Source organism: Barbus barbus (genome assembly GCF_936440315.1).
Source record: "Barbus barbus genome assembly, chromosome: 27".
Taxonomy (NCBI): Eukaryota; Metazoa; Chordata; class Actinopteri; order Cypriniformes; family Cyprinidae; genus Barbus; species Barbus barbus.
The window spans coordinates 22,848,633-22,874,642 of NC_136755.1; the positions used below are offsets into that span (position 1 = coordinate 22,848,633).

At 40.6% G+C, this 26,010-nt stretch overlaps 1 protein-coding gene across 4 annotated transcripts in view; it reads right to left on the reverse strand.

The window, feature by feature from the left end:
- LOC306847414 (histone-lysine N-methyltransferase ASH1L-like) overlaps positions 1–26,010 on the reverse strand; it is a 33,943-nt gene that overhangs the window by 5,429 nt on the left and 2,504 nt on the right. For all 4 annotated transcript variants that reach the window (XM_079381359.1, XM_079381361.1, XM_079381358.1 and 1 more), the window contains 21 exons: positions 20,406–21,188; positions 14,867–19,223; positions 12,447–13,167; positions 11,453–11,626; positions 11,267–11,361; positions 10,822–10,895; positions 10,369–10,414; positions 10,055–10,163; positions 9,766–9,972; positions 8,602–8,748; positions 5,717–5,825; positions 5,151–5,300; positions 4,973–5,043; positions 4,601–4,767; positions 4,338–4,490; positions 3,965–4,019; positions 3,603–3,735; positions 2,903–3,172; positions 1,843–1,929; positions 1,557–1,647; positions 919–1,057 (listed from right to left, as the gene is read on the reverse strand). In XM_079381359.1, coding sequence (XP_079237485.1) covers positions 919–1,057; positions 1,557–1,647; positions 1,843–1,929; positions 2,903–3,172; positions 3,603–3,735; positions 3,965–4,019; positions 4,338–4,490; positions 4,601–4,767; positions 4,973–5,043; positions 5,151–5,300; positions 5,717–5,825; positions 8,602–8,748; positions 9,766–9,972; positions 10,055–10,163; positions 10,369–10,414; positions 10,822–10,895; positions 11,267–11,361; positions 11,453–11,626; positions 12,447–13,167; positions 14,867–19,223; positions 20,406–20,978 — 7,928 coding nt within the window. In that variant the 5' untranslated portion in view covers positions 20,979–21,188. The remainder of the gene's footprint in view (positions 1–918; positions 1,058–1,556; positions 1,648–1,842; positions 1,930–2,902; positions 3,173–3,602; positions 3,736–3,964; positions 4,020–4,337; positions 4,491–4,600; positions 4,768–4,972; positions 5,044–5,150; positions 5,301–5,716; positions 5,826–8,601; positions 8,749–9,765; positions 9,973–10,054; positions 10,164–10,368; positions 10,415–10,821; positions 10,896–11,266; positions 11,362–11,452; positions 11,627–12,446; positions 13,168–14,866; positions 19,224–20,405; positions 21,189–26,010) is intronic.

Consider the following 26,010-nt stretch of genomic DNA (forward strand, 5'->3'; position numbering starts at 1 on the left):
TTTACAGGTCTGAATGATGTATTACTCATAACTTTATCAGAAAAAAAAAAACAAAAAAAAAATGACGGCGTAGGCTATTTTAATTCGTTTCCACTGAAAAGAATCCAAGTGTTTGCGCTGGTGCCTCCATGTCCTGCAGAGAGCGCTTTAGCTTTTACTCTCCGCACAAACTTAGATATAGGCTAGCGCACATTATTATTATAGCGCAGGTTTAAGGTTTAAACATTGTTATATACTTCAACTGTTTTAATATATCTATAGATTGTATTTTAGGCAATTCGTGATGATATGAGAAGGCTAAATTGATCAAACATAGGCTATGATCAGCTCATGCCGCTGGCCGCTTGGTCGTTACTTAAAAAAAAAAAAAACTTATAGGATATTTAACGAATAAAAATGCTCCAAACGCTTTTCTAAATTAACTAAAAAAAAAAAAAAAAAAAACCGAAATATAATAATTTTGCCATAACACACAAAACTGAACTATTTTAATAGCCGAAACAGTAGTATAAACTCTTTTAGGAGAAGAGGGAAAAAAAGACAGGCTCGGGTCAGTAATTCTGATAAGCTGTCAGACGTGGGCCGGGCTAGGGCCTGAGCGTCTCGGGCCAGGGCCAGGCTAGGGCCTAAATTTGAAGCCCGTGCAGGGCTCTAAGCTGCGTTGCTGTCTATTCAGGGTCAGAAAATTCTCTGATTTTTTGTGTCCCAAATATGGAACGACATGAGGGTGAATAATTAATGACAGAATTTTTTTATTTTTGGGTGAACTATCCCTTTAATCCTACCAATCCTTAATTTAACAACTACCTTACTAAGTATTAATAAGCAGCAAATTTGGAATTGAGGCAAAACTTAATAGTAAGAACCGGTCCCCAAACTAAAGTGTGACTGAACATTGTGTAGTGTAGTAACTCTCACTTTTCGTTTTTCCAGAGTTTCTCAATACGGAAGATGTCCAGTTTGTCTCTGTTGATATGAGACAGGAGACGGTATGACTGACGCACCGGCTGGCCTTCTGTAGTGCGTCTGCTGTCTCTCATGAGGTACACACAGTCACCTGCAACAGCCACACGCAAACATAAATAAACCTAAACACATTTGAACCAAAATATTACAACATACACTACAGCTGGAAGTTGTCTTAAAATTGTCTCATGCTCACCAAGACTGCATATATTTGATAAAAAACACAGTAATATTGTGACAATTACAGTAAATAGTTACAATTTTAAATAACTGTTTTCTATTTTAAAACATTTTAATATTATAAATTGACACTCAAGAAACATTTCTTCTGATCAATAGTTGTACTGCATAATATTAATAGTTGTAACAGTTGTACGGTTTATTTTTTTATGAACAGAAAGCTCAGAAACAGAAACAAAAATTATAATATAAATATCTTTGTCTTTTTTTCTATATAATGTGTTAATGCTGAATAAAAGTATTAATTTCTTTCTTTAAAAAAATAAAATACTGTAGTACAGTGAACAGTAGTACAAATTTCATTTTACAAACACACACACACACACACACACACACACACATGCATGTACCCTGATGCAATAGTAAGTCATCACGAAGCAGGCATATATAATAGATGGATCCTGACTGGGCATAACTGGGTTGGGGCACCATTGGGACCTCCTGTTGAAACATGACAGGAAATACATAACAAACACAAAAAAAGCTTTCAAGAGGTCCAAACTTCCTGAATGACAGAGGACAATTTATCCTGGGGTGACCTTTAAAATTTTGTGATAAGAGACCATATGGCTGTGCTAAACATAGTCAGAAAGGAAGAAAGAATTGTAAAGTTACACAGACTAAAAGGTCACATACCCTGTCCACTGGACGAGGGTCACACTGCTCACAGAGATAATGCTCCACATCGGCCTCCAATCGCATACAATCACAGTGCTGCCACACCTGACAGACAGAAACAGAGAGATAGATTGGCTATACTTCCCCAAATTACACATGGTTTAAATCAATACACAACATATAACATGAACAACATGAATAATGATAGAATACTGAATAATTAAATTAGTATATTAGCCTGTGGTTTTGTTGTTACCAAAAACTGAAAGTATTTAAAATCATTTTTGGTAACTGAAATGAAGTAGAAATAAAAGAAACTATAAATATTTGATGGAAATTAGAAATGTTGCCTTACAAACTGCTCTAAATATAAGTTTAGGTTGACGTACTAAAATAATAAACTAAAATTGAAATAAAGCTAATTTGAAATATTAAAGAAATAATAATAAATAAAAAAAATCTGCAAATTTAGACATGGTTAACCGGTAGAAATGTGGTAGAGATTTTGGACTATCATCTCTATCGTGGTTACACGCTCATGTGACGTTGTGGTTTCTGTGCTACATGGTCACGAAAACTTACCGTTTGCATGCATTTTTAAGCATTGCATTTTACAAACAAGTGATTTTAAGCCCTTGAAATGCAATCAGCCGCAAAAAAAAAGAGCTTGTTTCACTATATGCGCACGCTGTCTGAGAGACTTTTTCTAAGCGCTGTCAGAGAGGTGCCATTAAAAATGTTGATATCATAATAACCTTATTAAAAGCAAAAATAACTATATCATGATATATATGGTTACTGTGAAATAAAATGACTCGTATCGGGATGTAAGATTTTGGTCATATTGCCCACCCCTAGGATGTTGCAATGCAGCTGGTAAGGTGTTCTAGATGGTTGCTTTTTATGACAAGTCAAAAGGCTGTATTCCCAAGCCTCTTTAATATTCAGGCGCCTAGATATAAAATCTGATCACTCTTTGCCAATTTTACAGTTTACCAGGTGAAAATCTTTAGTTTGGTCACTTTGAAAACTAATGCCACAGAGCTTCAAATCCCTAATCTTAATTTTGAGTACATACCATGCACTTCTCACACTGGATCATGAGCCCCTCATCCTTGTACATGCCACAGATGCAGCGGATCACATCATCATCTTTGTCATGGCTGCCCCCTCCGTCATGGTTATGGTGGGCGTGGTCTCTCTCCAGTGAATCAGAGCTGTCGGCCTCACTGGCCGTCTCTCCCACAATCTCATCAATCTGAACAGCAGCCTCATGACGCGCACCGTAGTACGCTTTCCTCAGCCGGCACACATCACGACCCACGGCAGACTTACGGCCATAGTATTTCTGTTGAGAATTAGGAAAAGTACAAGTGAGATTAAGGAATATAATCCAAAATAAATCGGAGAACAATCTTTTAAGTGCTTCTGACATGTCCAGTTAACTGTGAAAAATATAAGATATTCAGCTGTCTTTATTCTTTACTATTTTTTTGTTCTTTATCGATTCTTAAATCCCAAGAATCGATTAGTCTAGCCTGTTTTCAGTTAATGGACGGAACATTGAAGGGCACTTCCAAAACAATATATCGCAATAAGCATTGTGCTTTGGTACTTTTAAAATGAAAAAGTCTCAGATTTTACATTCTGTCCATTGTATTGCTGTATTCAAACAATAAATACGGTTTTGGTGCTGTTTAATGAGGAGTGACAGATCGCTGTGTGAGTACTGCCCATCCCTATTTGAGTGTAAGGAGTATAAGAGAAGTGGAACTAACCTCAGCATTACGAAACACTTTGAGCATGTCCGAATCAAATGCCTCGACAGTTTTGTAGTGTCCAGTGAGGATCTGCTTCTCTATGGTACTGAGATCTAGCGGATCGGTAACCTTTTCATAGTATTGTACATTCCTGTTGACGCATAAGGACATATCACAAAAAGTAAGGATTGCTATGAAGGATGAAGGTGTTACAGTGACCATAAGACACATCTTTTCTCTCACTGCAATTATTAATACTTCAGAATGTTGTAAGAACCATATTTGAAAATCTTTGTAGACCCTTTAACTGCGCCAAATATTTAAACAGTACATATTTATATGGTAAATAATCTGTACTAAGAACATAATATTGTTCTCACCTCTTCCTAGAAGGCAGGTTAAGCAGCGGAGCAGCAAGAGTCTGACCAGATGAATCTTCAAAGAACAAGAAAGCAACTGATTATGTGAGAATGAGATTTCCATCAGAACAAATAAGTAATGAGTGTAAGCATTTGGTAATAAGTTCATAACCGATTGCAGTCTAGACAACCGACTGTCTCACAAACTACAAATGCATGTCAAAATCAATGTCTACAACATGATTATGACCTTTGCTTCTTGTTTTGCATAATAAAAATTATTATGCAGTCATTAAAGTGACTGTCAACAATAAGATCAATAGCAAAAACTGAAGTTTTTTTTTTTTTCTTTTTTAAGTATGGTGTTTGTGTGAATGAATTAGTGTCTCTTTACCCTTGTAGCTTGTGATCATGTCACATATCTCCTTGAAGATGTGTGCCAGGCGTGCAGTGCGTGTAACTTCTGTGTTCTCCTCGGCTGCCGCAAGTCTGCGTGTGCGCACAGAGCGTGACGTCTGCAGCGCTGAGAACTGAGTCAGAAATACATCTGGAAAAAGCAACACACAATGCTAATCGTGCAACATTTACCTGAAGACTCAAAGCAAAATAATGACAAACTTGAGATCAAGTTGATGAATTGTGCGCATGTCCACACACCTGACTTGATGTTGCCGTCATCGCGGATGACTCCTCCCCAGCGTGTGTAAAGAGACAAACTACTGTTCTCCCTCTCTCTGTCTCCCTCTCGCTTCAGAAGTTCCTGTTTCTCCCGCATCTTCTCCCAATTCCGCAGCAGGAACACTCGATGTTTCAGCACAAAGTTCCTAAATTAAACAAGAACACAGCGGAGGATGTCTGATGTGAGAGATTGGTCTATTATATTAGAGGTCGTTTCATATAAAGTCACTCCGTTTATTTCAATGTGCCAAATGTAAAATGAAATTATGACTGTTTTTGTTAAAAGGGTGTAAAATATGACCCTTTAAAACCAGCTGCCCAGAAAATAAAAAGTGTGTGATGGCATCCTACCTCTCTCTGTTTGACATAGGCTTCATTAAAAGGTGCTGGTAAAACTTGCTGCTGTCACTTGACTCTTCCTCCTTAAAGGTCAAATACAAAAAAAAAAGGTTTTGCATTAGGAAAATGTTGTACAAGCAGCTACTGTAGCAAATAGTAGTGCATCATTATTGAATGAACTGTGTCATACCCGTTTCTTCAGTGAGTGTTTGGACTTGCGTTTCTCTTTCAGTCTCCCCAGCCTCCGGGCTCCGCCCCCTTTCCCAGGCAGCCCATTGATTCGCTGGCTCTTGCCGCCAATGATGCCACGACAACCCTCTGAGCCACACTTGCAGACTTGCTGCATAGCAACAAGAGCAGAGAAACATTATCATTTGACAAGCAAGAGGAAAATGTTAAACATCTACTACAGGTCCAATCCACCAGCATATGAAAATCCTGATGTTAAAATGCTAAAAAAGGAAAATAAATGTAAACTATCAGAGGTAATCAACCTTGTTAATGTGAAATATAATAATAAGTAAAAAAAATAAAAGCTTACAAAAAAAAAAAAAAAAGCATTCTAAACTCTGTGGCTGAAATTATTAAACAGCTATGAGTGATTGAATCAACACCACCGATGCGGACGAATGAAGTACAAGCATCCGCTACAAAACACAGCTGCATACATACACACTGTGCACGTGTATGTACATGCTTCAGACGGGCACGTTCCTGACATGCAGGATACGGGTGGCTGCAACTCTTCCAACATACCTGTTCTTCTGTGTTGAAGGAATGGAAGTTGTAGTCATATGTCAGTTCTGTTCCATTGTTGATGTCTTTCAAAGCAAACAGACCAACACGGTACACTCCATTCACCGACCTGAGAAAAAGACAGACAGACTGATGATTTAAACTCAACCTTGTTTTCCGTCAGTGATTTTTTAAATGCTTTTGAAAGAAGTCTAAGCAGTTGTGCTGCTTAATATTTCTGTGGAAACCGTGATTTTTTCATGACTCTTCAATGAATATAAAATCCAAAAGAACAGCATTTATTTGAAATTTTTTTGTTGTTGCAACTAGTGTTGTCACGATACTCGAATTTCTAACTTCGATACGATACCTTGAAAAATATCGATATTCGATACCATTTTCGATACCACGGAGAAAAAAACTGCCACAATATTAAGGGGTAATTTTTTTAATTTAAAGATAAGTGTAACAAGTCGAGAACATGCGGTATATTTTACATGAACAAAAAAAGTCTTGAGGTACTGCATTTGTTGATTTATTTATTAATCTTTTATTAATCTTAGTTAAATGTTAATTGAAACTAACGTTTACTAATACATGTACTAATTAAAATCCAAAGTTCTATTTGTTGATATTCTCATTTGCTTCATAACCAAAATATTTCCAGATATAGGGCCCTATGAAATCCGTTTTATTTTTCCCCAAATTCCGTTTTATTTTTTTCTACATTCAATTTTTTTCCATTTAAATTTTTCTGGATTCCGATTTTTTCCGTTTTAATTTTTCTGGACTCTTTTTTTTTAATGGTCAAATTAAATGCTATTAATCTAAAAGCATGTCTAATTCATTAAAATCATGAAAATTATACAATTTAACATTTAATTTATTAAAAGTGTAACAAAAATGACACGTTTAGGGCCGTATGAAATGTTTTATTTTTTTCTCACCTTATGTTTTATTGTTACCAAATTCTGTGTTTTAAAGTGAAAAAGTGAAAGTGAAGTGAAAAGCATGTCTATTATTTGAATGCATACAAACAATTTTTATTTATTCTTACAGTAGCCTTATGAAATGTGTTTTCCCCCTCAGAAATTCTGTGTTGTGTATTTAAATTTTACTGGATATCAGATGAAGGCATAAAACAATTTTAATTAATTTATATTTGAATTAATGAAAATTAAACATTTACATTTTTGGCAAATGAAGGGGATTTACTATTAAAATAAAAATATTTTGTGATTATTTATTTAAAAAAAAAACTATCAGTAGTAGTATTATGTACATTCTACTAAATAATAGTAATATAGCCTATTTCTGGCACACGGTCTTTAATAGGCTAAGTTAAAACAAACTTTTATTTTGACGGGTTGCCGTGAATACCTTTAAAGTTCTGTGTGTGTATGATATGATGCTAGTTTTACTCAAATTAAATGGTAAAATGCTCGTAAAGTGCCTTTCAGATCAGTTCTGGAGATATTGTTGATGTATTTATGTCCTCATTGAGACGGCAGACGGTGAAATCACCGCGAGCGCCACATAAACAAAACCGCACGTGCAGCACATTCACACAGAGACGCGCAGAACATGCAGGATTCATATTTAAATCCACTTTTGCAGCTTAATATTTACAGATACTAGTCCATATCGCGATTTGATTTAAGTGTAATGACCTACTTTTGATTAATTCATCCAAACTTTGACAAATTCCATGACATTCCGCGTTAAACTGTAAATTCCGTTTTTATGACTGGATTCCGTGCGCGTTCTCTGCATCGCGGAGATCATAGATCCCTACAGATAGCGCTCCTGCTGTGTTCTTTAACAACCAGAGCAGTCATCTTTCTATTCGCTTCACTTTTGCTATTTAACCAGAGCGAAGGAGACGAGTGCGGTCACGTGTGGTGCTTGTCCACGCGCCTTTGGAGAGAAGTGAAAGTGACAGCTCGGCTAGTATCGGTGTATCCATACTTCGGGAAATTAATATTGGTACCGTTCAGATATTTCAGTATCGATATTTATCGAAATAATCAATATTTTTGACAACACTAGTTGCAACAATGTTAACATCTACGGTCACTTTTGATCAGTTTCCTGAATAAGACTACCATGAAAAGTTGAACTGTAGTATAACCATGTTAAAAAGCCTTGTCTGTCTTACTGCTTTAATATATTGAAGTTTTGTTGCATATGAATGTCGAGAGTCGAAAGCAAATTAACTCGAGCAACATCAAGCATTCTGGACTTCATATTGAACAACTAGGCTGAGTTGTACATTATGCAATAAGGTAGAATGAGGCCACTTTGGCACAGATGTGGGTGTGTGGGTGTGTGTGTGCTCTAACAGCTAACCACTGGGCAGCACAGCTGTGTCCCCCACCCTAAAACGCAAGCTACAGATAATCGCTCTTCTGTGACTAGATGGATGATCTGCCACCATCCAGCCTACAAGCACTGTTTTTAATGTGTATGAAAGAGAAAAACGTAGACAGAGCAAGAGCTGGAAGAGATTACATTTTTCTGTGGACTATGTGTGAACACCAACACCTAATGTGTGTGTAATTGTGTTACGGTACCAAGCAGATGTTGGTCACTGACCTAGATCTTGAGATCACGATCTCGTTGCTAATCTATAATCCTTCAGATTTTGACTAATTATGCTAATTTATGAAACAACAGTTTCAACAGCATTGACATCTTCCTCTTTAATTTGTTCAACATGACCACGGTTTGTTCATAATACAGCAATTTCTAAAGGATAAAGTCATTGCTCTCTTGGTACTTGTGGTCGTCCACATCCCCAATGACTCATCGGTAGAAATTACCTTTCTGATTCAGAACTTCAGAAGCTGACGGAATTTTATTACCGTACTTCTTCAGTGACTCATCAACGGTTTTGTTTCACTCACCATTTCTGCATCTCACAGTTGGGCTCGCAGCTGTGGTTGACAAAGCGAGCCTCGTTGCCCATGCGGTAGCTGTCGATGACCATGCCGCTGTCCAGGTTCAGACAGTAGTGGCCACTGTGGGAGAAGTACTGCTCCATCATGCGACTCCTAAACACAAAATAGACTTGCTGGATACAATTCTTCAGAACGGCAAATTAAACAATCAATCAAGTAAAACTAAACTAAAAGCCTTTACCGATATTGCCCCCTCTTACTTCACTTCCTGTCAACTATAAACTGTCCTATAATCATGAAGTCAAAAAAAAAAAAAAAAAACATTAAAAAAATAATAATGCTGTAAATAAGTTCAGTTTCTTGCACAGACCAATCGTTTTGTTTCATAAGACCTCAATATATAGTCAGGAGCCATGGGTATTGGGTATTAAAGACGGGCAGCCGCTGACTTGCATTTTATGAATCACTAATCAATTCTTTACTGTTCTCCTCAAGAAAAAAATCTCACCTACATCTTGGATGGCCTGAGTGCAAATAAATTAATAGCAAACTTTCATTTTTGGGTGAACTATCCCTTTATTAGTGCATTGTAGTTGCTACCAAAGTCCCTTTAAGACAAGTCACATCACTCGGCGGCCATCTTTGAAACGCCTCTCGGGCATGCAAGTGCAACTCCTATTTCTTTGAATGGGGAAACATCAAATTTTCCAAAACTGTGCGCATGCGCAGTCCTAAGCACACGTTGCAGAAAGCTGACTGTTTCTATAGCAACCGGGACTTCTAACGGCAGCTGTAGTGACGCGCTGCCTTTACCGATTAGCTCCTTCGTTCAGAAGGCGGAGCTTCCTGCAATTGAGCTGCTATATTGAGCGATGCATTTTTTCCCATTCAAAACAATACGAGTGACACGTCTCACACATCTCTCTCAGAATGTTTTAAATGTTATATCTATGTGCAATTTTGTGCATAGTTTTAAATCTGCTTAATTATATATATATGTAATAGTCAACGCAACATAAAACTGAAAAAATAAATAAAATAATTAAATTCCTGAAAAGGATAATGCATAGCATTTGAGCTTCACATTAAATTGGAATTAACCCAGCTGTTGCATGTTAAAACTAATTGAAGCCTGTGTCTCCTCTTGTTTAAAGCCAAAATGTGGCTAACCTGAATTCTTGTTCGCTGACCACCTCTCCCAAGTACTCGATGATGAATTGGCCGGAATGTAGGGGCTGCTTGGTGCGAATCCCCCAGCCCTTTCCTTCCGCCCGGAAGCGCTCGAGGCACTGCACCCACTCATGCCTCTGGATACGCTGGTTATCACATTGATCACCACATGGACATGCATTTGGAGAACACTCAGCAAAGATCATCCTGAGGCAGACCGAGATAAGAAAACCATGGGATCCACAGCTGCACTAATGGGTAAGCAGAGGAGAAGATGTAAGCCTCTTACCTGTTTAGACAGTCATCCTGACAGCCCTTCTCACTGTGCTCTTCAGGCAGCCTGCAGTTACAGGTAGTGGCTTCGTAGCCAGAAAGAGGCTTCACATCCACATAGACATCTAAGAGGGAAAATATTAATGCATTAGTTTCAAACATATGCATGCAAAACACAAAGTGTATAAAAATGAGAGCAGGATAGTCAGGAAGGAATCTACAACTACCAGTCCTGTCAAATCAGTACATTTATGGAAACACAAGCATGTTCTGCTTTACAGAGTTGTTGAGCTCATGAGTAGTGACAAAAACTAATGAATATCTCCTTACTGGATCTGAGCTTCTTGTAGAGAGGCACATCAGGTCTCTTGTAGAGCTACAAAGAACAAAGATGTTTCCTTTAGTATACGGATGAAACAACTTAAAATCATTTTAGATAATAAACTTGTTTTCAGACAATATATCCTGAACTAAGTTTATTTATATTACCCCTTTGGCAAAATATTTTTCATAAAGGATCATAAACCTACGTTTTGTTAGATTTATGCTTATACCAAGGGAAAAAGCATTTGCCAATGGAGGGAAGAAAAATGAACTTAATGAAAGATATTCTCTGAAAACTTAATAAAATAATAAAGATAATAATATTATTATCCTACAATTAAATGTATCTTATTTTAAGGATGTTTGTTGGAAACCAAGACCAAAATACTGATTAATAAAATTAAGCAAAAAACAAATGCAGCTGTCAACTCAGAGAAAGATGTGATTTTAAGGAGCTACCTGATCATGTTTCCAAAGCCACAGGATGTCATAAGGCAGCTGAAAATCAATGCGTTTCTGTCTCAAGTATTTCCCTGGACAAACACCGAAGACAAATAGCAGTTATTAATTCAATCTCTTTGTCCTTTCACTTGAGGCTGCACCATTCCAATATTGAATCAACTAATCACCTCATAACTCATAAACCATAACTAATCAGCCTGATTGCCCATGGGGCCTTACGTAATGAACTGGTTAGAAATGACAATGAAAGCTGTATACTGGCAAGTCCACAAGCTTACTCAATGAAATAATAGTTCTTTAAAACTGTTGTGTTGAAAAATGAATCCTAAATCAAACGGTCTACCAAACTGCAATTAGATATAGAGCTAAATTAAGTGATGCATGTCAAAATCTGCAGATTATTAGAACACAACTGCAAGATAAGCTTAAATGAAAAACTCACCAACATGAATGGGGGCAGGAAAAAGGCCATACTCATGTTCACCTGGAGTGTACTCTAACTTCTCCTTCTTTAGCTGTAGCAGCTGACTGCGAGGACTGATGGGGAAATGGAGATAGATTAAGTTTATTTTCCTGGTATATGAATGACAGATAATAAATTGGGCTTGATGAGTCTGTTCATCCTTACTCATCAGTCTTGTACACATCAGAGTAAAGCCCAGCCTTTTGAAACTTCTTTTTGGGTGGTCTAGCAACTCTCTTCTCCCGTTGACTGGTTACTGATGGGTTTGGGGCTTGCTCTACGGAAGTAGTGCCTGTGCGCTCAGGGGAGGATTGGCCATCAGGTTTTCCCTCCAGTGCACTGCAAAGAAATATTATCAGAAATTTATTATGAGATTAACCCCCAGTTTCACAGACAAGGCTTAAGCCTAGTCCCAGACTAAAATGTAATTCTGAGCTTTTTCAACTGAAAGAAATTTGCACTGACTGATCTCAAAATATATCAGTGGCTTTACTTTGTCTCGAGATGCACACCAGTAATGTTTTTTCAAAGGCTGTTAAAAATAATTTACTTAAATGTCCTAATTGAACTAATCCAGGCTAAATCTAAACCCTGTCTGTGAAACCAGGCCCAAGACTTTTGTGGCGTTTAAGTCAACATAAAATTTATTTGATCATTACAGCAGCATTAATGGTTCAAAACTGTTTTTTGTGGAGGATTGTGAAAAAGAAATTTCAGAGAAAATGAATTCGATTTTACAGAAGCTTTTTTGTCCAGGATATGGTTGATTTTTATTTCATGTTGATTTTAAACAGGTTTTGGAGATGTATCATATTTATTTCAAACTTGCATGCTGATCCGTGTTAATTCAAAGGCAGTACTTCAGTCTTTAGTGTCACATGATACTTCAGAAACCAATCTAATACGGTGAAATGGTTCTCAATTACTTATCAATATTGAAAACAGTTGTACAACTTAATTTATTTTTTTCTGGAAACCGTGATACATTTAAGATTCTTTGATGAATAGAAAGTTCAAAAGAACAGAATTTATTTGAAATCTTTTTATAAGATAAATGTCTTTGTCACTTTTAATCAATTTAATGCAACCTTGCTGAATAAAAGTTAATTTCTTCCCCAAAAAATGCATATCATAAAATTGCATATTTTGTACCGCATACCTGCGAAAACAATGCATTTCCTCCTGCGTCAACCATCCCCTCCCTCCTTCTGTTCTAGCTTTTGCCATCACATCTTCCTCTCTAGCAGCTGGTCGTTCTTCTTCCTCCACCTCTCTTTCCTCCTCCGGTTCCTCTTCTTCCTCACCGCCTCCTTCTGTCTCCCTTTCCCAGCGTTTTCTCTTGCGTCCCTTTCTGCGCTGACTCTGTATTACAGACTCAATGACGTCAACCACGGTGTCTCCCTCCCAAAGCACACTTCCTCTGTGCCTTTCAGGTAAAGGGTGGTTCTCCTGTTCAGATGTCTGTGGTGGGGGCAACGGGGGAGGTGAGGGCAGCGGGTGCTTGCGGGGACGGCCTGGACCTCGTTTTTTCACCATGTTGTTTCCTGTGCGTGCTTGCCTCTGGAGTTTTTTTGCACGAAGGATCTTGTTGACATGGTGCAGGTTGTTTTTGGGAGGGGGCCGATGGGAGTGATGCGAAGGGGGGGAGTCACGACAGCATGCAGGCTGGGAGGAGCACGTGGAGGGACTAGCCTGGCGGCTGGAGGGCCGGAGAGCTGTGACGCTTCCAGGCTGGTCGAGAGAGCAGTGAGAAAGGCATGAGGCAGAGTGTGAGAGGGATAGGGGAGGGTGGTGGTGATGGTGGTGCCGATGATGGGGACCCTCAGAAACCTCAGGAACAATGGATTGGCCAACTCGGTTCTGTGTGCCAGACACATTTCCTGTGATATTAAAACAAAAGGTGGGTTGAGTAGCTGAAAAATTAAACAAATTAGAACAATTAACAGATGTCTCCCCATTGCCCAATGTCCCACATGTGTAATGTGTGTAACACAATGCAAAACCTTTAATAAATAAATAAATAAAAAGCAAAAAACAGACGGAGTATACCAAAAGAACTGTTAGCAGCATGTATTAATGACTGGACTTTTTGGGTGCTGAGCAACATTGAATACAAATAACAGCAGCCTGCCACTGACTAAGCTAACTCTCAAAGTCATGGTTAGATCATCTTTTTATACAGCACATTTATTCGCAGGTAAATAACAGAATGGGGAGTTGAGGAGATAAATTGCATTAGTTGTTGTAGAAAAGATAGTCTTCTCCTAATAGCCAAATTCTGATGTAGCTGAAAATAACTCTCTCACAGATTCAGCAAAAAAGCAGCTACATGTATTCAAGTGTGCAGGGCCTCATTAACGGTGTTCCCTCTATCTTCCATTATCCCTTTAATTAACTTACTCTCAGTCTAACTCACTTTTCAACACAGTTTAGTCTATTATGTTCTCTTCATCTTATCTTTCCATCAGTCAAATCAATCATTCCACATCTTTCTATTTCATTGTAGTTTTTTCTCCACAATTACTCCATGCAAGACATGTTACAAGTCGGGGTTTAATACTTATGGCTGGTGTTTTGCTGAAATCACATAATAATGACTGCCTTAGCAAGCACCACTACATATGTGCACCAATTCATCAACTAACACTTCCTTCCAATCACATCTTTGTTCATGGCCTTAGTCTTATTCTTGTTTTTTATCAGTCCCATTTTCCTCCAGCACTTAATCCTCCTCTTTTACTCTCTCATCAGTTTCTTGCTCTCGCTGCTACAGTGAATTAATGGTACAGTCAATGACCGTTGGATGACCTCATGTCCTGAGCTCTAATCCTGGATTACATACTACACTTTGCTGTCTCACTAGGGACCCTCTATGCATGAGCACATATACACAAACACACTGTCCACCCATCCCAGCATGACTGAGAGCCTGCTCTATTATGAAAACAGCTCCATTTCACCTGGTTCAGCACTGTAACATTTGAGCAGGTGTGTGTATGTCTGAGTGTGAAGAAATTTAGCCTATTTGGAATGCCACAGCTGTTGGAGTGCAGAAGAAATTATGCTGGATGTAGCCATTAGGTAGTAGACTAGGTAGTATACTGTAGGACCTTTAATGACAAGCTGCAACTTCAACCAGTGTCATATCAATTGCTGTTTTCAGACCATGCAAAATGTTTTTGATGTGATGGCCTGGCCCTGAAATCAATTCGGAATACTGACAGGAAGTACTGGAAAAGAATCATAAATTTGTGGCATGCACTGAAGCAAGTAACATCCAATAAAATTTCAGCACAGAATTATGGAGGACACTGAGGTAAAGCTATATTTGGAGAGTGACTACATTTCACTGCATTAATTCTGCAACCTTCGCAATGTCAAACTAAATTTGGGTCACCTCAGGAAGCTCAAGCCCAGATTTGCATTCGGTTGTTCGACAACAACATGTAAAAAAAATGTAAGGACAATACTGAACTGAGCATGGCTGTAATGTAAACCATAACCCTAAAACATAAGTACCGCAAGTCCGGTAGCCAATATCAGCATTATCAGCATTAGTTTGTAAGATTTCTCACTTACCAATCTCTCTTCTTTCTGCAGATGTGGAACGATACCTTCTCACTGTCCGATCCAACCGTGAAAGACTAGGGCTCTCTGATGTTCCACCTTTTTTGCTGCGACTCCCTTTGAGGGAGGTTCGAGATAGTGCAGATGTGAACAAGTTGGTGTGGTGGCTGGTCTCTGCCTCCTCAATAGGGGAGGCAGTATCTTCTTCATCACTCTCCGAGCACTCCACTGTATTTTGCACATGTCCTTCAGAGAATGCACCAGACCCAGAAAGGTTTCTAGAGAGTTTGGAGTAATCTGTATCAGAACTTCCCATCCTGAACCAGGAATCAACAGGATGATGCCCCCGGCTCACGCTGCCCAAAGACAGTCGCGAAGGCCCAAGACAAGACATAGAAGCTTCTTTTCGCTTGTACCGTTCTGCAGAAGATGAGGAGGAAGAGGAAGGGGAGTTGGCAGAAGCTGCCTGTTTGTTAGCACTGGAGTCAGCAGAGCCATCTCGGCCGAACCTGCAACGCTGCAGGGACTCGACACTCCCTCGCTCACCTCTTCCGACCCCCAACCCCTCACCTCCTCCACTTCTGCCTCCAATGCTACCTACAACTCCACCAACATCATCACCCTCCTCTTCCCCACAGCGATCACGGTGCTTGTGCCTATGCTTGTGTTTGTGGTGCCAGCCAAATGACAGCTCCGACGACATTGCAGGATAGAGTACTGATGAACGACCACCACCTAGATACTCCTGCCTAAGCAGCTTATGTTTCTTCTTGTGAAATTTGGAGGGGTTAAGAAGCAAGTGAGAGGGGTGATGGTGATGGACATAAGAAGGGGGCGGAGGTGGAGGAAAAGAAGGGGAATGAACGTGGTGGGATGGGCCAGAGTGGGGAGCCTGGTGATGGGGGTGTGGGTACAGGGCACTTGCTGGGGTATAACCACGATAGTAGCCAAGTCCCAGTGGTGCAGAAGAGTATGGTACACTGTAAGAAGGGTGATAGAAACCTCCGCTGGAGAGGGGAAAACCTAACCCAGGTACAAAAGGTACTTCTGATATAGATTCTCTGAGCTTAGGTGGTCGCCCTCTTTTCTTTTTAAGATCTGGCTTACGGACATAATGAAGTGAATCACATGGGTAAGCTGGGTGGGGTGAATAATATCCACTAAAATTGATCCTGAAGATTGTGGGCAAGAGGTCTCTATGTAGATAGTGATGTGGTGGTGGATTGGTTCCACCTGCAAGGCTGCTGCTGGCTCTGGCACTTCCCAAGGCAGACCCACAGCCCGGGCCTGCTGCCCCAGCACCCAGACCCAAACTGCTACCCAAACGAAGTGTAGGTGTGCGATGACCAATTCGTATTTCACTGAGCTGCACACAAATCTCATCCAAATCAGCCAAAAAGTCTGGGTCTTGCCGACGTGACCGCAGCTGCAGGTACTTCTTCTTGCGTTTGCGCTTTTGCCTTTTTAGTTTGTCATAGCTAGGGCAGCCATGTCCACGTCGTTTGCACTTATGCTTGTGCTTCTCTTTATGTCCAACCAAAGCAGGAGATGGGGCAGCTGGGTGCGATCTTCTTGTATCAGGCGACGCCCTCGCTCCAAGTGGTGAGGGTGTAGGTGAGGGACGTTCCAAGTGAACTGAAGATGAGTGCCTCCTTCTACCTCTCGAAGAAAGCCCCATTCCAGCTCCCATGGCTGGACCTATGACACCAGGCATTAAGAGTCCACTTGCCATACCCTGCGAGACCCCTACACCAGCTAAGCCACTTGCACTACCAGCCTTTTCCCCACGGTCTGAGGTGCTGTTATTGTCTGTCCCAATGCCACTGTCACTGGGTACCGTCTCTTCGCTGTGGGATTCACTGACTGGGGAAGGTGTGGCCTCCTTCAGCTCACTAAGAGGAGCAGGAGACGTGGGCAAAAGTGGCCTTGGAGGAGAAAACTTTCGATAATGGTAGTGCTGCCGGTAGTGGTGGTGGTGATTGTGGTAACCCCGGCAAGAAGATTTCTTTTGAGATGGGTTTGCTGTGGATGACGAGGAGCCTGCTACAGTGCGAGCAGAAGGGGCTGAAAAAGTAGGTGGGGGAAAGGAGAATGAGTGGTGGCCCTGATGGGAATGGCTGCAGTGTGGGTGGGATGAGAAATGCACTGAACCAGGCTCAACAAAGCTAGCATCACTAATGGGACTCTGGCCCCCACTTGACTGCGAGAGTGATGGGGAAGGGAACACCTCAGACGGAGGCAACTGGTGTTGCTGGTTTTGTAAGGCCTGTGACTGGTGATGATGGTGTGGGGATGAAGTGTTTGGTGATAAGAAAGGTTCAGGAGGGGGCGTCGGGGCACCCAGGGAGTGATTAGCTGATGTTTTTGGCTTACGACCCCTTCTTTTACCCATATATATTGTCCCCTTTTTGCTAACGTTGATCTGGGGTCCTAATTTGCCCCCAAATGTAGCAGCAAGTGATGATAAAGACTGTGGTTTTGTAGCAGCCCCAGCCCCTGGCGCTCTGCTGCTTCTGGAGCTTTCCTGCTCAGTCCCTGGTTTCGGCCCAAGCAGTATCTGGCTCAGGAGCCTCTTCCGTTTTACTGTCTTCATTTTATTAATTTTACCTATAATCGTCTTCATAATGAGCTGCCCGTTGCCCTTATTACGAAAAGGTTTTTCACCTACTGAAGTATCCCCTGACTCAGGTGCAAGTGTTGGGGGCTGGGTTTCTTGTGGAAGGTTTGGTGGCGAGCGCTTGGGTCGCCCTCGCTTTCTTTGCATGGGTTTAGGTGGATTAAAGTCCACTTCAGGGTGCAAAACAGGGGGATCCTGCTCTTCCTTAGATTTGAGCAGACTGGAGTAGACTTTTGAGGGTACCAGTTTGTTTGGGGTGCGACCACGTGCTGGTGCATCTAATCGAGGCATTTTGGACTTGGGCCGTCCCCTCTTCTTGGGTGAAGAATCGAAAAATTCTGAAGCAACAGGGGACATGCGATTACCAGTGGGAGTCCATTCTACAGGTTGCCGAGTAGGGGATGAGGAGGAAAGCCCTGATGGCATTGATTTCTGATGGTTAGAAGCAGCCTCATGTAAAGTCTTGTGGGTGCGACTCACTGCCTTCGTCCAGCGAGGCCGTCGTCCTCGTCGCTTCTTAAGAGGCTTTGAATCCTGCTCTGTTGGTGATGCAGGAGATAGAGCCCCAGTGTCATCACATAGTGGTGGTGGGCTCCTGCTGGCACCAGAAGGGTATGAAGGTGAAATAGTGCATTTGGTGGACTCAGCAGGACTTGGTACCCCACTAACACGACTTTCCTGATTGGGACTACGTTTGACTGGGCTTGAGCTCTTACTTCGAGAAGCTGACAAAGAACACTTTTCTTTAGCATCTTGCTTCCCTGGCATGGCTGTAGTGGAGCTCTTACTTAAATCTCTGGGACTGTCCGTGTCTTTGTCTCGGTCACGCTCTTTGTCTTTCTCAGTAAAATCCTCTATTCGGGAGGGGCTTGCTCTAGGCCGTGAGGCTAGTGAGCCTGGCAAACCCATGTGACAGCCTGTACTTCCTATTCTTTCTAAGGAGGAGGATGAAGAAAAGGAAGATGGTGGTGATGTAAGAGAAGCCGTGGAGGAAGAATGAGATGGGCAATGCCCAAGACGAGACTGAGATTTCATTCCATTGGTGGTACTGTTGTCAGTGCTATCACTTGTGGATGTCGTCGTCAAGCAACTACTGTTTTGAGACAGTGCAGTACTAGTGGTGGTTGTGCTGCTGTTGCTACTGGTGACCCCTTTTGAAAAACCATCTGATTCGTCTTTTCTGGAGGTGCCAGAAAATTTCTCCAGGATACTGTCCTTATTTTTGGACCCATAAGGGCGACCTGGGGGCCGTGAAACTGGTGGTGGTGGGGCAAGGTGCACCGCCCTAGAATAGGTGTTCCTATTGGCCATAGCCCGTTCAGGGCGCTGCAAATTAGAAATTAAGGGAGGCGAGCTACTGTGTGCTGGAGCTGGTGACACCTTCCGGGCTTTTGGCTTAGGGCACTTTGAAGGCGGGCATGTAGCTATGAGCTGAGCAAGCTTCTCAGTTACTGTAGGAGTACCCCAGGCAGAAATTCCCCTTTCTTGTTCCTTCTGCCCCTCAGGAAAATTGTACTGAGGAGTTTTTATGATACCATCTGTTTTGGGGTCCTGTTGCAATGTGGTGGCAGGGGGCACTGTCGGTGGCGATGGGGCAGGAGCAGAGTTGGTTTGTGGAACATGATTTTTCTTTCCAGAGGACGGTGATTTGCTTTCTGTCATGGGGCGATGAAGATTAAGGGGTCTCTCTGAAGAAGCAACAGCTTTTACATCAGCCTTTCCCTCAGATTTACAGGCAAGTTTTGGAGAAGCCTATGCGCATAAATAGAAGAAAACAACAAAAATAATTGTACATACATTTAATTCAGTGTAATATCAAATCCTGGAACACAAAGAAATAATGACGCATTGAAATAATGACAAAAGTGTGACAAAACAGTGCTGGATTTCACCTAGTTATTACCAAAATAGGCTAATCTAATTTTATATTTATGCCACTGTTTATTAACTGAAAAAAAGACTGCAGACAGCAGAGTGCCCTGGATCAGAGAGAAAAGCAAAGTTACAATACAAAGAAATGTGGAACAAACAAAAAAAATGTGGCAAGATTTGCAAAGCTTGTTTATCTGATGAAACCACATTAGCTTTGTGAAAGGAAAGTGGAATAAGAGGGTCATTTTAGGGTGGTTTCACACCTGCCTCTTGGTGCGGTTCGTTTGGGCAGTTGAGAATGCAGCAATCGCACTCGGGGTGCGCACCAAAAGCGGACCAAACAAGCGTACCGAGACCTCCTTGAAGAGGTGGTCTCGGCACGCTTTCAAACGAACCCTGGAGCGGTTCGTTTGTGGTGAGAACGCAATCCGACCTCAAACAGACCCAACTGCAAAAAGAACTGCGCATTTTTGGACTAAACCAGCTGCCATAGTCAGCTGCGCTGTGCATTATGGGATGAGGAAGTGTTTGTTGACAGTTTGCAGTTTAGCATGGCAAGTCGCGGACAAACTTGGGGTTGTGAGGAGGTGCGGAGCCTCATAGAAATTTGTAATAATAATGTAATAGCAGTGTGCTGTCCGCTGCATTTTATTCCTGTCTTTGTTTACTTCCGGGAGCACCGTTGGAATTTTCCCACACGCTCTTTCGGACTAATCGAAAAGCAGTTTAGGGAATGGGTTCAAAGACACATCTAGCCAACAAGTGAAGTGGATGTGGTCACGTGACTTCATTTTGATCCGTTTCAGCTGGTTCTGACCAGAGCAAACAGTGTGGTGCGAAAAGGAACCAAAACGGCTAAAAATAGCTACAATGTATAATTTTTTGCCTTTGGTCCGGACCAAATGAACCGAACTACAGATGTGAAAGCACCCTTAGTTCGTCTAGACCTTTCAATCGTGTCACTGTTGGTTTGCATATTATGTAATTTCAGCTAGTCTCTTTCTTTATTTACAATTTCTTAGACATCTAATAAATGCTGTGTGAGAAGGTAAACAACCTTACCCTTTTTGCTGGAGCACTTCCATTCACAGGAGTGACTGAGCTGGTGGAAACGGGAGGAGGAAGAGAAGGTGAGGGAGATGCAGCAGCAGGAGTGCTAGATGATAGAGGTGCTCCTCGGCTGACAGAGGGGCTTTTCTCTCCTTCTTTTCCACGACTTGGGCTAGAAGTGTGGTTGCTCCCATCATTGCCTCCAGCCCCACGATTAACACGCCCTCCGCCTCGTCCTCCACTATGCCTTACAGTGGCTCGGAAGGCTGGACGACAGACATAGTTCTCCAGTATCTTAGGAGGCTTCTTCATGCGCTTGGCCTGTAGGCCTATCTTGAGTTTGACATTGCCCTCAGAGTAACTGGTTTCTTTGACCGAGAACTGTGTGGGTTGCTGCTGGTCACTAGTCCCACTTTCAGCACCACAAGTTTCACTTTGTGCCCCATCTCTCGGTTTCTCTCGCTTTTTCTTTTCCTCTTCATCGTCCTTCTTTCCTCCTACTCCCTCTTTCTCGCGTTCTGCTGGAGGGGCGTTGGAAGGGAGTAGGGGTGGCGTAGAGGGCCCCCCCTGTGTCCTCTGATCCATTGGTGATTTGGGGAACAAGGGGGGCTTGAGTGGGACAGGATGTTCTCACTCACAGGTATAGACAGGTACTGGAGAACTGTGCAGATGTCAGGTAGGAAGAAAGAAGTGGAATGGAGGGGAAGGGGGGGAAAGCAGAGGTTGGAAAAAAAATCCTTGTTGGGTTGAAGCAATGTCGTCCCTTCCCAAGTGGCCAACCCTCTCACCTTCAAACTGAGGAGATAAAAACAAGAGAGGGGGTGTTACGACCAAAAGACAAATTAGCCACACTTCTAAGACAGCCTTAACCTTTAATTTAATTATTAACACAGAATGGCTTGGCAAACATGGATCACCACCACAAATATGACTTTGAATGATCCAAGTAAGGACACAGAAAGGCTAGTCACTAATATCCAAACTATACGGAGACTTTTGATTATGGATTGTTCTGAATGATACACTAAGAAGTCAGACAGAAACAATCAAAGAGGCTTTTGACTTTTTTTTTTTTTTTTTTAACTACACTGCCTTGTGTTCTGATAAACAAATATGATGCACAATTTAGCAATAATGCTTTTAGAAAAACAAACAATATGTAAGATCATGTAAACATTTTTCCAAATAAAAGTCATGAACAATTTGACAAAAAACAGACTTTTTATTTTTGCCCATCTAGACTAATAGACTAGTAGACTAATTCAATGTGCTAATCAGGGCTCGACAGAGCGAGCATTTCACTCGCATTTGCGACTAAAAATAGATGTGTGCGAACTGGAAAATGTATTTAGGAGCGCAAGTGCGAATACAAAACAAAATACAAAACAGCCTAACTTATACAGTAGCCTATAACAAACGTATTAATTTATTCTGTTTATTTATGAAAAAATTGCGATGCAGCCTCATATGATTACTTTAGAACTTTAAAAAGGCAACGGTTTAATTTAAATGAGCACAGATGAGAAGAAAAGCGGAGCGAGTTAAAGCTATGGTCTACGATTTCAAAGATTGTTCATTATTAATAACCTCGTTTAGATGCTGGTTATGGTTCTACAGTACAATTCTAATAATATGAAGAGAAAAAAGAATGAAAAAAATCCATTCACTCTATTGGGTGTACACCCGCAGAGAAATTGACCAATGTAAGCTGTCCGGCCGGACAGCTTACATTGGTTAACTGCTCTCATCCAATCCCCTGCTCCACTCGCGTCTCCACCCACCGCACCCCACCCCGCCCCCTCCTGCGACATGAAATTTTGCGCGAAAGTAGGCAGCATCAACTCAGCAATGGAGAAAAACCAACAAACAGACAGCAGCAAGCGGCCCCTGCTCGCCCCAACAGTCAAGGTTAGAAGAAAGAGAAAGTCAATTGAGGAAAGAGCAGAGATTAAAAAAAAAATGTGAAGAACGCCGGACTCAAAGCCGAATCAATATAGGGTCCACCATTGCCCGTTGGAGGAAGCTTCAGAGAAACCTTGGACTTAAAACCGACGCTGACATGGCTGACTTTTTGTTTAGCAGGTAAGCATTTATTTATACTTTTATGGTGTGGTGTATTACATAAATAGCTTTTTATCAGTCTGACAACATGATCATGCTACCGGTCGGCATTGGAATGTTAGCCGACATCGCACATGGTACATCTTTGTTCCATGTTTACTCCTGCTTGACTGAGTGACGTTGTTCAGGTCGTTTCCCGGTGGGAGGGATCAGGTAGCACAGAGGGGAGGGGTGTGCGTGTGGAGGGGCGGGATGAGTTTTTTAAAAATTCTGGCTTTCTCGACTGATTTTCAACATCGTAGACTACAGCTTTAAAGTGAAGACGCGCTGAATGAGGCACATTCACCACTAGAGAGCGCTGCCGCTGCCGTTACCCTGGTAACCCAGTAAACAAATCAGCTGCGCTACTTTCCTAAAACTGTGTAAATAATGTTTCACACTCACAGTCATTTAGATACTTATATTCGCTTTAATCTTCACAATAGCATCAAATAATTCTTACTTAAAGACTTAATGAGCTATTTATTTTCAAACATTGTTTCTAACCTAAAACATGGCCCATCCACTGATCTATAATAGAGAACAGTGGGCCTATCTATACATCAACGACTGATTCGTTATTATTGTTCAGTAACACAAGGTCCATTAGTTAACATGAAAAAAACAATGACTGCATTTATTAATAATGCTATCTTAATTTCAACTTTTAATAATACATTATAAAATCAAAAGTTGTCTTAATATAATTCAATGGAGCTAACATTAACTAACATAGTTGTATTTTTTATTAAATCAACATTAACAAAGAATATTAACTACTGCAACAATTAGCTATTGCACATTTTTAGTTAATGTTAACCTGCTTTAACTAATGTTAACAAATGGGACCTTACTTGCCTATTGTTCTTTCGTTCATTTGAACAATCTTTTGCACTCTAATCTTGAAACACTTGTTTACTTTATAGTTTTATGTATTTTTTATAAAAGTCTTTTAGTAAATTATCTTTAATAAAGTTATTTAACCTGTTAGGACGACAACACTTTTTTTCACTTAGAAATTATGTATTGTGATTTAAAAACAAAAACATATACCGTGACAAAAGCTTTAATGATTATTGTGAAAATTTTATACCGACACAGTTTAATAGGATTATAACTAATTACATAATTAGCCTATTAAATAGTGTCTGAAGTAAAATAATTTAAAAACCTTGTGTACTTTCTGTATTCTGATAAATTAAATAATGGTGCTTGTAAATGTCTCTTTGTATCCCCTTATTAAGCTAAAACACCTAATTAGAAAAATTTGCATTGCGCCCCTAAATGTTTTTAATTCGCTCCTAAATTTTTTGACTTAGGAGCACATGTGCTCCTTGGGGAATAGGTAAGCGTCAAGCCCTGGTGCTAATGTATCTGTTTACCTTTTCATCAAATAGGAGATAAGGTTTTCTTGTGTTTGATAACACAGATTTTTTTAGTTATCAGGATTTAGTTGTACATGTAAACACTCAATGTTTCATTTCAAAGTTAAACTTGTTCACTTTTACAGTACTTTTTTTGGAGTCCAGGCCCAGTCCCATAATGATCAAGACCTTTTTGCAAAACATCACCTTGTATGTCACAGAAAATAAATAAGTCACAAGGACATGAGATGATTTAGGAATATTCATTTTCTGCGAACCAGCCTTTCAATATTCTTATAGCAGTTAAGTTAACAAACAATTAACAATGTTTTTTTTTCTTCTTACAATAGCCTTTCTAATAAATTGACCTGGATTAAAAATGACATAGAACGTTGATTTTTTTTTTGGAACGCAAAAAAAAAAAAATAAATACTGGGGGCTTGACAAAAGTAACCTTCTGCCCCTTACACACCCCCAAAACAAAAGGCCACTGAGTAATTTAGTACTGCACCGACCACAGGTGCTTTCTGAGGGTCAAGTCATTGAGAGGCGAGTCCGAGCAGTGACCTCAACATAAAGGGCCCTCTGGGAGACAGAGGATCAGTCACCTTACCGAGCCCTTTTATGACTGCCAATCAGAAAAGCGCAGAGTGAATGAAAGACCAGGAAAGAAAAGAAAAAAAGAGAGGGTAGAGCAACAGAAGCAGGCAGTTTCTTTATGCCCCGCTGAGAGCGAAGGTTTAAAGATTACACAAGTCTATTACGAACGCCTGGGTCATTGGAACGCTACACAAACGGTTACGGCCGTTTAGTGCTCGGCACGAGAAAAAGCTCCAAGAGCCATTTTACGGACTGTTGTTTCATTAGTGGTGGTCTTTTATATTGAGAAAGTCGTTTTCTGTGAAATAACCACAACTATAAACCGCGCTCCAGAACTTGGAGTCCTGCCTTCCTTCTCTCTACTCCGACTTCTCACTGTTTACTAGAATTACTCATCCCATTTCTCCTAAACACGCCCTTTCTCTGCTATTCGCCCTTTCCCGTTTCACACATGGCCATCCAAAAATCACACCTCTCTTGTTCTCTACCCGACCTACCCTTTCACCCCGTTCTGTCACTCTCTTCGTCCTCTCACTCATTCAGTCTCCCTCTAACACTCACTTGAAAATCTAACAGTACAGCGGTCAAACTAGAGTCGTTGTGCTTCTGCTAATCGAAAACACATTTCCCCAGCGTTCCCTCCCTCAGTCTTTTTTCCCTGGTCCGTCCCTCCCTTAGTGACAATCATTCCCCTATTTCCTCAGCACTCTGGGTTGTACTCCGCTTCTCGTTTCTGTTTTATTCTCTCTCTCTTCCCTCCTCTCTTTGCAGAAAAGATGCCAAAAATAAATGCTACCTTGTATTGTAAAATGGCTGAGAGAAAAGTCTTGAGGGAAAGCTGGACAAAGAATTGCAGCATGCTGTCGTTTGCTACAATCCAAACACTTTTAGGTTTACATTTATGCATCTGAAGCAATGGGAATCGAACCCATGCTCTTGGCGTTACAAGCATCATACTCTACCAGTTGAGCTACAGAAACAAAACAAACAAAAAGTACATAATTAACATAATTACATAATTTTAATTACATAATTAATCACTATAGTATACAATGTAAACTATTACTTTTCATTTATTTACATACATTAAGTATATGTGACCCTGGACCACAAAACCAGTCTTAAGTCGCTGGGGTATAGCCAAAAATACATAGTATGGGTCAAAATGATAGATTTTTCTTTTATGACAAAAATCATTAGGATATTAAGTAAAGATCATGTTCCATGAAGATATTTTGTAAATTTCCTACTGTAAATATATCAAAACGTAATTCTTGATTAGTAATATGCATTGCTAAGAACTTCATTTGGACAACTTTAAAAGCAATTTTCTCAATATTTATATTTTTTTGCACCCTCTGATTCCAGATTTTCAAATAGTTGAATCTCGGCCAAATATTGCCCTATCCTAACAAACATACATCAATGGAAAGCTTATTTATTCATATAATGTATAAATCGCCATTGCCCCTTATGACTGGTTTTGTGATACAGGGTCACATATGTAAACACGAACACTACACAAGTGTGACCAGATTAAGCAAATTTTCTTA